The following is a 15,000-nucleotide window of genomic DNA, read 5'->3' as shown; positions in this document are numbered from 1 at the left end:
TGCTGTACTTCCTGCATGATTATCTAAGTGTTCTAACATAAGATTCACCTGACCCATGTCTCTGAAGGGTTTTCATTACTGTTGAAGTTTTGTCAGAATCAAAAGCTTTCTCATAGTCTATAAAGGCCATACACAGTGCTTTGTCATATCCTGTTGAGTCTTCCATTAGCTGGGTAATTACATGAATATGGTCATTTGTTGAATACCCACTTCTAAAGCCTTCCTGCTCTTTTGGTTAATTAAAGTCTAGTTGTCTTTCTGTTCGGCAAAATATGATCTTTGTAAATATTTTATATATTAGAGAGAGCAAACTTACTGGACGGTAATTTATCAGGTCTTTTGTGTCTCCCTTTTTGTGAATTAATGTAATGACATTTTTCCAAGCTGTAGGTATAGAGCATCTCGCAGATATTTTGCGCAAAGTTCAGCGAATTTTACTACTAGGAAATCTCCATCTATTATTAAATCCATTGTTGGGCCATCTTCTCCTGCTGCTTTGCCTCTTTTCATGCCTTTTTAATCATTTCTTTACATCTCCTACTGTTACGTTGTACCAGTCTCAGGTGTTTCATTATTTCTATTGGCAAAGTTATTTTTTATATCACTATTGTATACCATTGTATAGAAATCCTCTGCAATTTTAATCACTCCATCTTTATTGTTGATATTTCCATTTTCACCCTTTAAAGCAAACATCTGTTGGCACCCAGTTCCAAGTCTTCTTTACATCAATTTGATGCATCTTTTCTTTAGTGTTTCCTCAGTTTTGGTCTGATTGTGTTTACGAATATCTTGGGTTTTTAGTTTGTTTATTGTTTTGGATAGGTCTGTAATTCTATTTCACCTCTCTTTGATTTTACCCTCTTTTCCGGTCTTTTCTTTAATAGGGTTTTGGTCCTCCTATCTCTTGCTCTGATTCCAATACATATTTACTTGAATTACTGTTCATTTCTTTTTTACTTGCTTCCATTTTATCCTGTAGCTAAGAGTATCTGTTTTGTATTGTTAAACTAAACTTGTCAGATTTTTCTCTTATTAAAAGAGTGTTTGTTTTCCTTCTTAAAATTATTTTTTTTTTCTCCTTCCTTAGATCTAAACAAATTTTAACTTGTTTAACACTGTTACATTTTTAACAAAATTGACTTTTTCCTTGAGAATAAAAACTATTACATTTTTCGTTTCTCTATTTGGGCTTCTCCATGTCAATTTCTACAAATGTGTCTCCTCTGTCACTCCTTGTGCCTACTCCAAATGTACCTACTGCTGATTCTCCTCTCCTCTTTTGACCCAAAAGAAATGTAAATTAAGTCTTATATTTTTTTCATAGATATTTCCAGATCTTTCTTCCTTTGCATGGGATGTTGTTGATGCATATGTTTGAATGATCTTCAGTTTATACTTCTTATTTAATTTGACATTAATCCTGCAATTCTATCACCAGTAATACAGAATTCTTTTATGTCAACTGCAAGAATTTTATTGATAAGATAAACTACTCCTTTTCTTTGTTCCTTTCATATCCTCTGAAGCGAACATATGCCCCTCTTTTAACTCTTTATAAGAATCCCCAGTTCTTTTAATTTCACTTAATCCTATATATCCCAATTAATTTATTGCAGCTCTAGTAGTAACACAGCAAGATCTTCTTCTCGAGACAGGGTCCTAACGTTGTATGTTGAAAGGTTTAGTTTCCGTAAGTGGCCTGTTCTAGTCCAGAGATTTGTAGCGCGATGTAGCTGCCACTTTGGGCTGTTATTCCAAGATTTGCGAATAGAATTTTGATTGGAATATGTAACAGAATTTAAATGCTTGATTTTCGTGAAACGTTGAAATATTTTTGTATCTGATTTGAAGTAAAGGGAAGTGAATATTACCAGTAAATTCTATATTGAAGATTATTTACAACTGGCCTTGTGAAATTAGTTAAAAGTGAAGTACAATAAAAAATTTTGCTCAGCCATTCTGTAACCTTGCGTGAACCAAAAGACGTGAGAGTAACAGTTACGTAAATGTGTCATTTTTTTTTAATCATTAGTGTTATGTTAACTTTTTCATTAATTGTCAAAATTAAATATTTTCTTAAATTAATTTCCAGTGAAACAAGTTATATTATATTATTATTTTTTAAGTGTTTAGTCATAATTCTAAGGTCTAGTTCAGATTTAAATTTCGAGTGTTTAATTTTGGTGTTAATTATTTTGAATTATTGTAATTTTTATAGATTATATTTATTTTTGTAAAAGTGTGCATCATTTCGATCACCAATATTATTCCAGTACATGGCTTGCATTCTTGACTAAGAACCGAAGAGGTTGGTTTTAGAATAGTTCACGTTAAGTAATCACCCAGTTTTGTTTTGTTTAGATATTTAGTGTTCATATATATTATTCTCTGGGAGTTGCGTATTATTCTCAGAGCTCGGAGGTAGTTTTCTATTGTGTATTGAATTGTGATAAAAAGTAGGTGAGTTTTCGAGCTCGGGAATTTACGTAATTCGCTGTTGTCATAATAATATATATATCTCTTTCCGGTCACGTTCAGCTTTCCTTATCCCTCGGGTAGGTGGGAGAGTGAGTAGTCATAACCTGGTGGGAGAGGGTGCGTGTGCATACATATCTATCTGAATATTTAGCCGCCATTTTTGACGGGTTACGTACACAATAATAATAATAATAATAATAATAATAATAATAATAATAACAAATCATTGAAATTAAAATAATCTGTCTATGATCTTCTGGACGGGAGTTCGAGTCATACTCAAGTTTGATAGTTTCTTGTATTGTCTGCAATCTTAGCATCATTGTGGTCTAAGGATGGGGGTTAGTTTGCGGTAGCCATTAGGTGTACTTGCTGAGATTGGGTAGAGGGGGATCTTGGACACTGATTATGTGTAAATATGGTCAGTGTCTAGGGCATTATCTCCTGCAAGGGCAGTATCATTGTCCCTTGCCTCTTCTATTCATGAGAGACATTTATAACTTTATAATTCATTCAATATTCTTAGGCTGTTTAAATTCTTGAAAAATTTCCTGTACTTCATAACTGCTGTAATGATAGTAGAGAGAGAGAGAGAGAGAGAGAGAGAGAGAGAGAGAGAGAGAGAGAGAGAGAGAGAGAGAGGGGCTATGCCACTATAAGATAACGTAGGAATCGCTTGTATAAATACGACCAGATATCCATGACAGTAATTACAGAAAATAAAGATGATGTTTATGACAATGATGGTGACAGTTATGGACGACCCTCGCCTTCGGTCCCGACGACCAGTTTTGGGAGACTGTGTGATCGGGGTACAAAGGTCACGGAGTAGATTTTAAAAGGATAATACAATCAGGGAAAGTACAGTTGGACATAGGAATTCTTGGTACCCCTCGCTCTGAAGAAGTGCACCATGTCACACCCTTATTGCTCGGCGAGTTCCTGTATTACCTCAACCCACCATATCTGCCATATCATTCTACCCTATTTGTTTGCTTACTCGCTGGGAAGTAAGGGTGTAACAGGGTGCGTTTCTCTGGAACGAGGTGTACCAGGGACTCCTGTGTCCAACTGTACCTCGTTTCCCAGGGCTTGACAGTGAGGGTACGGATTCAGGTGTAGAATAGGATATAAAACTAATTGAGCAGGGTACAGAGGCAGGCCTTGGGGGTCTTCAACACCACTACATCTGTTCCTCCCCGTCATGGTGGTACTAGTGTACGCGACCCGTCAAAATTACGGCTACACTTTAGATAGATGTGCACATACACGCATGCGCGACACAGATTCAACGTTTACTACCACCTTCCTCGTTTCTTAACTACCGCCCCTCTTACTAGGGTATTCCTACTCCCTCTACCGACCGACGTACGGGGAGAGACCAGGTAGTTATACGTCTGGCAATGCTACTAATCGTGACCAGAAAGATAACATATTACATACATATATATATATATATATATATATATATATATATATATATATATATATATATATATATATATATATATATATATATATATATATATATATATATATATATATATACAGTATAACCAGACACTTTTCCTATATTATATAGGGGAGATACTTCTGTATTAAGTACAGAAATATTTCTTTTAATCTTTTACTTGTTATTATACTGTTGTTGTTATTGATCTTAAGCATGACATACGGGATCGATGGTTATTTATTAGTGTTGTTTATGTTGACAAAACTATTAATTAAACTGAAAAAATGACATTTTAGAAGACACTAATTATTTTAGGAAAACACAAACCCTCATAGTTTAGTTCATTTAAACGTGTTTAGGCGTAGCCATATAATTCTTTGTCGTAACATATTTGATATTTACTAAACTTGGTATATATGACGAAATTTACAAGGATCACGCACTTAATAAAATTTATCTGTTTCTTTCAGGTATGAAGCAACATGAATTATCTCATAAGATTTTGGGCACACGACAAGATTGGTCTTGAAGTGTGATGCCACCCTTCAGTAAGTACATGTCAATAGACTTTTGCTTTCGAAACACAAAAGATATCTAGAGTCTTCGAGTAATATAAACAAATAGACATTTTTTTCGCGAGGAATGATTTGTTGAAATTGAATGAGATACGATATAAATAAAGTTATTTTTACGTTGGGAATGGAGATAGACATTGAAGAGTCAGGCATATTTTGGCCATTTATGAACTATGTTTATTATTTGGTAAAATTATCGAGTTCTATAAATGAGATGAATCCTTTTTAAATGCCAACCATACACGGTTATACAGGAGTTTCGCACTCATCAGCATTATCTTTATAATAATCTATACTTTCCCTAAATTATGGTGTGCCATTAACAGGAATAGACCTACAGTAATATATTTTGCTGTTATACATGATTTTCGCACTCATCAGCAATATCTTTGTTATACAGTACAGTACAGACTGACCATAATCCCCATGATAGGACAGTGACAGTTCCCTGGTTATAAGGATAATGCCCTAGAGACTGACCATGTATACATATGATCAGCGCCCAAGCCTCCTCCCTACCCAATAGCTGCTGATGATACAGCAGGTAGACTCATGGAGCGCCCCCTCCCGCCCCTTCCATCCTTAGCTCACAAGGCTGGTGAGGTTGCAGACACTAAAAGAAATTTTCGAGCTTGAGCGTGAGTGTGAAGTGAAGTTGATAATGCTGGTAATCGACTACGTGATTTATGTGGCTTATTTAATTTGTATAAATATTCCGATTATCCTGTAAGGTCTGTCTATTTAGCTTTTTCATTGTCGTTAAAAACAAATGAATATATGATCTGTTATAAGCTTAAACAATATTTTATGTACAAGTAGTTGTTAGCAGTTTAAAGCAAGCCTGTAATATGAGACATGCTCCTTTACTTTACTATTATTTTTTAGAAAGAAAAATAGTGATGCCTCTCAAGTAAATGTATCTTGTGTGTGTAATAGGTCAGTATGGGAGTGGTTTAATTCTACCTTTTGGTAATACAAGGAGAGAAGCACAAATAACATTTGAGATTTTTTTTTTTATTATAACTTCGTTTAGTCTTTATGGGGTATTACCATACCTTTATTCCCAGTAAGTGTGTTTAGGTTACAATCATGTTTAAAGGTTTAAAGGTCGCTCATGAATGGCAGGGACAAGGGACAGTGACATTGCCCTATCGAGCAAGCAATGCCCTAGAGACTGACCATATATACTTATGATCAGCGCCCAAGCCCCTTCTCCACCCAAGCTAGGAGGGCCAGGCAATGGCTGCTGATGACTCAGTAGATAGACCTATAGGCTCTCCCAAACCACACATCCTTAGCTCACAAGGATGGTATGGTTGCAGCGACCAAAGAAACTAACGAGTTTGAGCGGGACTCGAACCCCAGTCTGGTGTTCACCTGTCATGGATGTTACCACATCGGCCACCAGAACCCATATTATGCCCAGTTACATAAAGAAATCAAAGTAAACCTTTCTAGTCTTTGGAGCTGTAAATTACAGAATATTTTTTGAACCGGTTGAAAAAAAAAATTTAATCATGGCTTTGTTTGGAGATTCCTCCATAGTGACAAGTTGCGTAATATCAAATGAATCGAAGCATTCATAAATGGAGTGTGAAATGTAAATATACTCAGGAAAATGGGGAGAAATATTCTTGAAAAGTTTTGAAAATCATTAAGTTACAAACTATCAAGAAGATATGTAATTACAAAATCTCATAACCTGTAGAAATTATCTACCAATCTCCCCTATATAGTAGAAAGAGTGTCTGTCTATGTATGGAAGTATACATATATCTTTCTGGTCACGCTCAGCGGCATTGCCAGACGAATAACTGCTCGATCTCTCTTCGTCCCTTGGGTAGGGTGAAGAGGGAGTAGTCATACCCTGGTGATAGAGGGTACCCCAAGAGGAAATTGGGAGGGGGTTGGAAGGGTTGAATCTGTGAGTGTGTGTGTGTTTTTTTTTTTTTAATCTCTCTCTCTCTCTCTCTCTCTCTCTCTCTCTCTCTCTCTCTCTCTCTCTCTCTCTCTCTCAGTAGATATTTAGTCGACATTTTTGACGGGCCACATACAATATTAGGTATATAAAACGTCCTTCTCAATTTAAATTGTATTTGTTTCCTTATCTGGTAATTTGTTAACTAAATGCTGAAACGTTTGCGTATTATTATTATTATTATTATTATTATTATTATTATTATTATTATTATTATTATTATTATTATTATTATTATTATAACAATTTTTTGCTATTACCAGTATCATTGATTCGAAACTTCTTAAGAGCTTCAGTGGAAAATATATTGCCGTAGGTCTATTATCGTTAATAGCACACCATAATTTAGGGAAAATATAGATTAGCATAAAGATATTGCTGATGAGTGTGAATGTCCTATCTTTTCATTACCGTTTATCACTATTTTTAACGAAGCTGTATAACTACCTTTTATTACAGTTAGTTAACACGCACTTCCGTAATATATTCAGAAATTGCAACGGGTTTTAAACTGTCAATCACCAGTATAACCTCTTTGTTTCTCAGTTTCCCTTCATATTTGTCTAATATATATATATATATATATATATATATATATATATATATATATATATATATATATATATATGTATATATGTGTATATATATGTATATATGTACATATATACAGTATATTTATACGCTCATATATATATATATTTATATATATATATATATATATATATATATATATATATATATATATATATATATATATATATATATATATATATATATTAGCGTAAATGCATATTTATACATATGTACGTATATGTACTGTACATATATCCATGTATATGTATAAATATACACATATCTTTGCAAATATATACACGTCATATTCTCTCTGAAGTGTAAAGCATGGCTCAGTATTATTATTATTATTATTATTATTATTATTATTATTATTATTATTATTAATTGCTAAGCTACAACCCTATTTGGAAAAGCAGAATGCTATAAGCCCAGGGGCTCTAACAGGGAAAATGGCCCAGTGAGGAAAGGAAACAAGGAAAAATAAAATATTTTAAGAACAGTAACATTAGAATAAAAATCTTCTATATAATCTATAATGGTAAGAAAACAAGAGGAAGAGAAAAAAGATAGAATAGTGTGTCCGAGTGTACCCTCAAGCAAGAGAACTCTAACCCAAGACAGTGGAAGACCATGGTACAGAGGCTATGGCACTGTCCAAGACTAGAGAGCTGTGGATTGAATTTGGAGTGTCCTTCTCCTAGAAGAGCTGCTTCCCATAGCTAAAGAGTGTCTTCTACCCTTACCAAGAGGAAAGTGGCCACTGAACAATTACAGTTCAGTAACCCTTTGGGTGAAGAAGAATTGTTTGGCAATTTCAGTGTTGTCTGGTGTATGAGGACAGAGGAGAATATGTAAAAATAGGCCAGACTATTTGGTGTGAGTAGGCAAAGGGAAAATGAACCGTAACCTGAGAGGAGCATCCAATGTAGTACTGTCTGGCCAGTCAAAGGACGCCATAACTCTCTAGCGGTAGTATCTCAACGGGTGGCTGGTACCTTGGCTATCCTACTACCTATAAAATAAAGTTGGAGAAAGATCATATTTTATATAGTTATAGTTTATATAGGAAATATTTATTTTAGTGTTGTTAATGCTCTTTAAATATTTTATTTTAATTGTTCATTATTTCTCTTTTAGTTTATTTATTTCCTTATTTCCTTTCTTCACCGAGCTATTTGTCCATTTAGAGGCCCTTGGGCTTATAGTAACCTGTTCCTCTAACTAGGGTTGTAGCTTAGCTAGGAAAAATACTGATAATAATCTCCACTTTATAGAATCGCTTTCATAAGATCATATAAACCAGTAAATAATGATTAAATGGTGAGAAGTTAAGGACATAAGAATTCTCTCTCTCTCTCTCTCTCTCTCTCTCTCTCTCTCTCTCTCTCTCTCTCTCTCTCTCTCTCTCTCAAAGCCCTTTTACCCCTGAGTCTCCTTCCCGCATCAACCGGAGATATCCCGTGCAAATGATCTTCGTCAATGGATCCCGTTTCTTGCTCAGGTTGTAACTTCCACTCGCGTGATGAGTATCGGCAATACTCCATGATTATTCATGAGTATTATTCTTCGAAGAAGAGGCAAGGGCCATCATCCTCATCATCCTCATCAAGCGTAATCATCATGTTTTCCGTCGTCACTTTCGCCTGGGGTTCATCGTTGTTAAGCTTCACGTCCAGAGGACGAATCGTTTAAGAGTTGAGCCTTCTCGGAAATGCATTTTCTTTAAAGGTTGTTTATGAATATGATTAGCACCCAAACCTCCTCTTCACCCAAGCTAGAAACAGGGATAGCCAGGCAATGGCTGCTGATAGACTCCCCCAAAACACCCCATTCTTAGCTCACATGGATGGTAAGGTTGCAGACCCTACAAGAAACTATCGAACTTGAGCGGGACTAGAAACCCAACCCGAGTGATCGCCATGCAAGGACGTATCTAATAGATTACCATAACCCTGGATTGTATTGTTTCATGGTTATGCACTTTGTTACTAACACTAGTCGTTTCAACAATGGAAAAATAGGGTACCTTTAGGTGCTGCGATTAGAATAATGATAATAATAATAAGATAATAATAATATTAATGGTAACAAGAGCCATCAGTATTGTGACCTCCGCCAAAGGTCAATAGCGTCGACCATGACCTTATCTGTGGTGGAAATTTCGTCAAAATACGTCAATTTGTTTTGAAGTTGTCTTTGAAATTGTGAAAAATGCAAATCCGAATTTAGAATCCGGATCCAGATCATTTCCAAAATTTAATTGGGTTGTCCCTGGCCTAAGATCTATCTGTGGTGAAAATTTTGACGAAGAAGAAGAAGAAGAAGAAGAAGAAGAAGAAGAAGAAGAAGAAGAAGAAGAAGAAGAAGAAGAAGAAGAAGGCTAAAATTGTGATTTTCATTTTGTTTTGGTCTTAAGATTTTTTTCTTTCTAATCGCTAAGTGAGATTTTGTTACGTTAGGTTTTGCTCAGCAAGTGACTTATGCCATATGACTGCGTTCCTGACTTCACATGAATGGGGCAAAGCAACTTTGGGTCTGATTACTGGCCGGATGGGTAACCACCAATGATGCGTATGATTCTGTGACCTTGGCTGGCTGGTCGAAAAGCATCTCCCCTATATAATAAAGAGCAACTTTATTATATCCAGACAGTTGCTCTTTATTATATAGGGGAGATGCTTGCCTGTCACGCAGAGCAGCAATACCAAACGTATGATTACTCGGTTTCTCTCCGTCCCTCGGCTAGAGAGGGAGTAGACAAATCCTGATGGGAGAGGGTACCCAGAGAGGGACACTCGGAAACCACAATCTCCCTCAAATTTCCCAACTTGCTGTGTTGTGTTTAGGAAAGGCAAGGTGGTTGGAAGGGTTGAATCTGTGTGTGCTCGCATCATTTTTGATTGGTTGCGTTCACTAGTTTAAATGCCGCTCATGAATGGCAGAGGCAAGGGACAGTGACTTTGCCCTATCAACCTGGATAATGCCGTAGAGACTGGTCATATTACATATGATCAGCGTCCAAGCCCCCTCTCCATCCAAGCTAGGGCCAAGGAAGGCCAGGCAATGCCTGCTGACGACTCAGCAGATAGACCCATAGGCTCCCCCAAATCCCCCATCCATAGCTCACAAGGACGGTGAGGTTGCAGCGACCAAATAAACTAACGAGCGTGAGCGTGACTCGAACCCCAGTCTGGCAATCACCAGGCAAGGACGCTACCACCAGGCCACCACAACCCCGTCAAACCCTTTCATATTAAGCCCGAAAATTCCGTAGAGTGATTGACTTCAGTTCCCACTTCCTTTCTTCCTTTATCCTTCACATGTGTTTCTTCCAGATTCCAGAAGCACCTCGTCGCCGAATGGCCTCCCCGAGCTCAGCACTATGCTATACAGCGCAATATCATGAACCCAATAAAATAAATAAGCTATCCAATATGGTGGAATTTTATTTCCTTTTATGGGTTGGTGAAGTAGTGTGAAGGTGGCTTTCTTTGTCTTCTACGTCCTCAGAAATGTTTTACTTGTTTCTTTGTTCCCCGGTATTCTTTGTTTTTTTCTAAGAACACTAAAAGAGATAAGCTTCACCCAAATTTGTTTCCCTATTTAGAATTATAATGGGACAGTTTTGAGAGAGAGAGAGAGAGAGAGAGAGAGAGAGAGAGAGAGAGAGAGAGAGAGAGAGAGAGAGAGAGATGATAAAACAAGAAACAAGAATAAATGTTGTGAAAGGCATACAGACAGAACAAGAATATATATACTGTAGTTGTATGCATATATCATATATATATATATATATATATATATATATATATATATATATATATATATATAGATATATATATATATATATATATATATATATATATATATATACATATATGATATATATTTAGATTATATATATATATATGTATATATATATATATATATATATATATATATATATATATATATATATATATATATATATATCGATATATATATATATATATATATATATATATATTTATATATATATGATATATATATATATATATATATATATAGAGAGAGAGAGAGAGAGAGAGAGAGAGAGAGAGAGAGAGAGAGAGAGAGAGAGAGAGAGAGAGAGAGATAAAACAAGAAATAAAAATAAATGTTGTGAAAGGCATACAAATAGAACAAGAATATGTATACTGTATATGTATGCATATATCATATCATATATCATATATATATATATATATATATATATATATATATATATATATATATATATATATATATATGTATATGTATATGTATATGTATATGTATATGTATATGTATATGTATATATATATATATATATATATATATATATATATATATATATATATATATATATATATATATATATATATATATATATATATATATATATATATATGTATGTATGTATTTATTAGAGAGAGAGAGAGAGAGAGAGAGAGAGAGAGAGAGAGAGAGAGAGAGAGAGAGAGAGAGAGAGAGAGAGAGAGAGAGCTACAGTCTATCAATAGTTACGAACCAGACATTCTCAACAGGTGATCACTGTCACGTGATCGCTTCCAGCGCTTGCAAAAAACCACATAGTTTATTCCCTTTGCATAGAACTTCCGCCAATAGTCTCTATTGGTTGCCTTTAGTTTATCTTTTTTTTGCAATTGTTTGATTGTTTTCCTTTCATTCATTTCACCCCGTTGTAATTTATATTCATATGCCATGATTATTCATCATGATCATCATCATCATCTCCCACGCCTATTGACGCAAAGGGCATCGGTTAGATTTCACCTGAAGTGTCTATCCTGAGCTTTTAAATTAATACTTCTCCATTCATCTTCCCCTACTTCACGCTCCATAATCCTCATCCATGTAGGCCTGGGTCTTCCTACTCTTTTAGTGCCTTATGGACCCAGTTGAAAGTTTGGTGAACTAATCTCTCTCTCTCTCTCTCTCTCTCTCTCTCTCTCTCTCTCTCTCTCTCTCTCTCTCTCTCTCTCTCCATTATCCCCTCACCATGATTTCTTCCACATATGGCACTTGGGTAATCTTTCTTTTAGTTTCATTTCTAATCCTCTCCTGCCATTTTACTCCCAATATTCTTCTGAGTGCTTTGTTTACAAATCTGCAAAATCTGTTGGATATTGCTTATTTGTATATCACGTCTCATGTCCATACAGTAATACCGATCTCACTAAACTGATATATGACCTTATATTTGTATGTAATTTCAGGCGATTTGATTTTCAATTTTTACTTAACTTAGCCCTTGTCTGATTTTATTTTTTCAGTCTTTAATTGAACTCCAATTCTAAAGATCCTGTATTAGAGTTTATAGTTCCTTAACATTTAAATGATTCCACCTCATTAATACTTTCTCCTTCCATGATATTTCATCCTCCATTGCATATTCCGTACTCATCACCTCTGTCTTTCTTCTATTTATCTTGAGCCCAACCTCATGTGATATTTCATGCATTCTGGTAAGAAAGTTTTGCGAGTCCTGTGGTGTTCTGCTAATAAGGACAGCGTCATCAGCATACTCATTGTCAGCGAATTTCCTGTTACCAATCCAGTCCAATCCTTCTCGACCATCCCCAACTGTTCTACGCATTACAAAATCCATAAATAGGATAAACAACATAGGTGACACATTCCCCTAGAGTATTCCGCTGTTCACTGGAAATTCATTTCATAGGACTCCACTGACATTAATTTTGCAATTGCTATGCTCATGAACAGATTTGATCACATTTACATATTTAAGAGGAATTCCATACACAGGACCCTTCAAAAGATAGTCCAGTGCACTATCAAAGGCTTTTTCATAGTCCACAAGTGCCATCAAAAGTTAATTTCTATATTCTACGCATTGCTGTACATGTCTCAAAATGCAAATCGGGTTAGTACAACTTCTACCTTTTTCTAAATCCTGTTTGTTCATCTCACAGCTTTTCTTCATTCTTTCTCTCTAGTTTCCTTAGAATAAGCACAATATATATTTTCAAAATAATTGACATAAATGAGATGCCTCTGTAATTACTGCAATCAGTCTTTTTTTTTTTTTTTTTTTTTTTTTTTTTTTTTTTTTTTTTTTGCCAAAGCTCATGACTCCCGTTCATCAGGTTTTGCCTCTTCTTGTCACATTATACAAAATGATCTTGTAAGTATTCTGGCTGTCAATATTTTCAGCTAATATCATCTCAGGAGTTATTCCATTTTATCCAGGGGATATCCATCTTCTGAGTTTTTTAATGCTAGCTTCAACTTCAAAAACATTGAAATCATTCATGGGAACATCAAGGTCTTCATCAGCTTCAGTTATATCAATCAAGTTATTCCCTTCATATCTCTTATTCATGATCTTACTAAAGTGTTCCATCCAATATAGCTTTTCTTCATTGCCTTTCATTATTAATTCTATGAGCGATAGCCACTCCCTGAAGTCATAGCTTTGTCAGGTCTCGTCTAAATATTCTCTCCAGTCATTCGTTGTTTTTCTTTTGACCTCACTATCAATACTGAAATACTTAGCATGCTCTACATTGTAGTATTCATTACATCCTCGAAAACTTTCAACAATGAATTTCTGTCTTTGTCTCCGTTTTATAGTATCCCAAGTATCATTTGATATCCATGGCTTTCTCCTTGTAACTGCGTGTCCCAACATATTACTACCAACTGACTGATATATGTTCTGAATATCACACCATTCTTCATTAATTGCCTGCTCTTCATCTAAGTGTCTAAGACTGCAAATCGATTCCTACATTCAATTGCAAATGTTTCTCTGTGTTAATTTTTAGAAGCTTAGTTGTATCAAACCTAGGTATTCTTTCTACATTTCTGCTGGGTGCTTTCAGTTTTAATTTCATTGTGGCAATGAGGAGATGGAGATCACTACCAATATCTGCCTCTCTATAGCTTCTTACATTTCTCAAAGCCCTCCTCTCTTTATTAATGGCTATGTGATCTATTTAATTTTTGTAGTTGCCACATGGTGAAGTCCACGTATATTTGTGAATGTCCTTATGCTGGAAAAGAGTACCTCCACTGATAAGATTGTTTGTTGAATAGGAACTTATAAATTGTGCTCCATTTTCATTTTCAACTTTCCCAAGACCCCCAACACTCATTTCATTCTCTATACCTTGATTATCCTTCCAATTTTAGCATTGAAGTCATCAATCACAATTTTCATTTCTCTCTCTGGGAACTCATCTATTACACTCTGCAGTTCTTCCTAGTATTCGTCTTTCCTTTCTTAAGGGGAATCATTTGTTGTTATATAACAAACTATGATGCTCATATTGCAGAGCTTTGATTTAAAATTTGCAATTAATAATGTATTACTTATAGCTCTCCACTCAATGTCGTTTCTGTTTTTCGTGTCATCATCATTTCTACCCCTACTCTTTCAACTCCATCTGTTTATCCTGAGTATATATATATATATATATATATATATATATATATATATATATATATATATATATATATATATATATATATATATATGTGTGTGTGTGTGTGTGTGTGTGTGTGTGTGTGTGTGTGTGTGTGTGTGTGTGTGTGTGTGTTGTCTTGGTCTAAGGTTTTCTGACCAATTACCTTACAAAGGGTTTCACTTGTGGCCAAGATATCCAAACTTTATTTCATAAATTAATTTTCCACTTGCTGTAACTTCTCAATCTGATTCATGCCTCTAACAATCCAATTACTAAGTTTTAATTTTACTTTACTATTTATAAACAGAGATTCTTGGCACCCCACTCCGCCCGGGACTGGGGTCCATTCTGTCATCTTCTCTTTCCATTGACTAACTAAATCCATAAAGGTGTCATTGGATAGATTCATCAAAGGATAGCCAGTTCTTTGTGATGCACAGTGCCTATCGAACTAAGGCAAATGGTCCACACTAATTTCAATAAGAT

At 35.1% G+C, this 15,000-nt stretch overlaps 1 protein-coding gene across 5 annotated transcripts in view; it reads left to right on the top strand.

The window, feature by feature from the left end:
* Positions 1-15,000, top strand: part of LOC137653104 (U-scoloptoxin(01)-Er1a-like) — a 176,800-nt gene that overhangs the window by 157,251 nt on the left and 4,549 nt on the right. For 2 of the 5 annotated variants that reach the window (XM_068386499.1, XM_068386495.1), the window contains exon 2: positions 4,405-4,482. The exons of the other annotated variants lie outside the window; for them this stretch is intronic. In XM_068386499.1, coding sequence (XP_068242600.1) covers positions 4,470-4,482 — 13 coding nt within the window. In that variant the 5' untranslated portion in view covers positions 4,405-4,469. The remainder of the gene's footprint in view (positions 1-4,404; positions 4,483-15,000) is intronic. 5 annotated transcript variants of the gene reach the window in all.

The sequence above is a fragment of the Palaemon carinicauda genome, chromosome 14 (genome assembly GCF_036898095.1).
Source record: "Palaemon carinicauda isolate YSFRI2023 chromosome 14, ASM3689809v2, whole genome shotgun sequence".
Taxonomy (NCBI): domain Eukaryota; kingdom Metazoa; phylum Arthropoda; class Malacostraca; order Decapoda; family Palaemonidae; genus Palaemon; species Palaemon carinicauda.
Note: the sequence above shows the minus strand (reverse complement) of the source record. Positions and strands in the feature narration are given on the sequence as shown.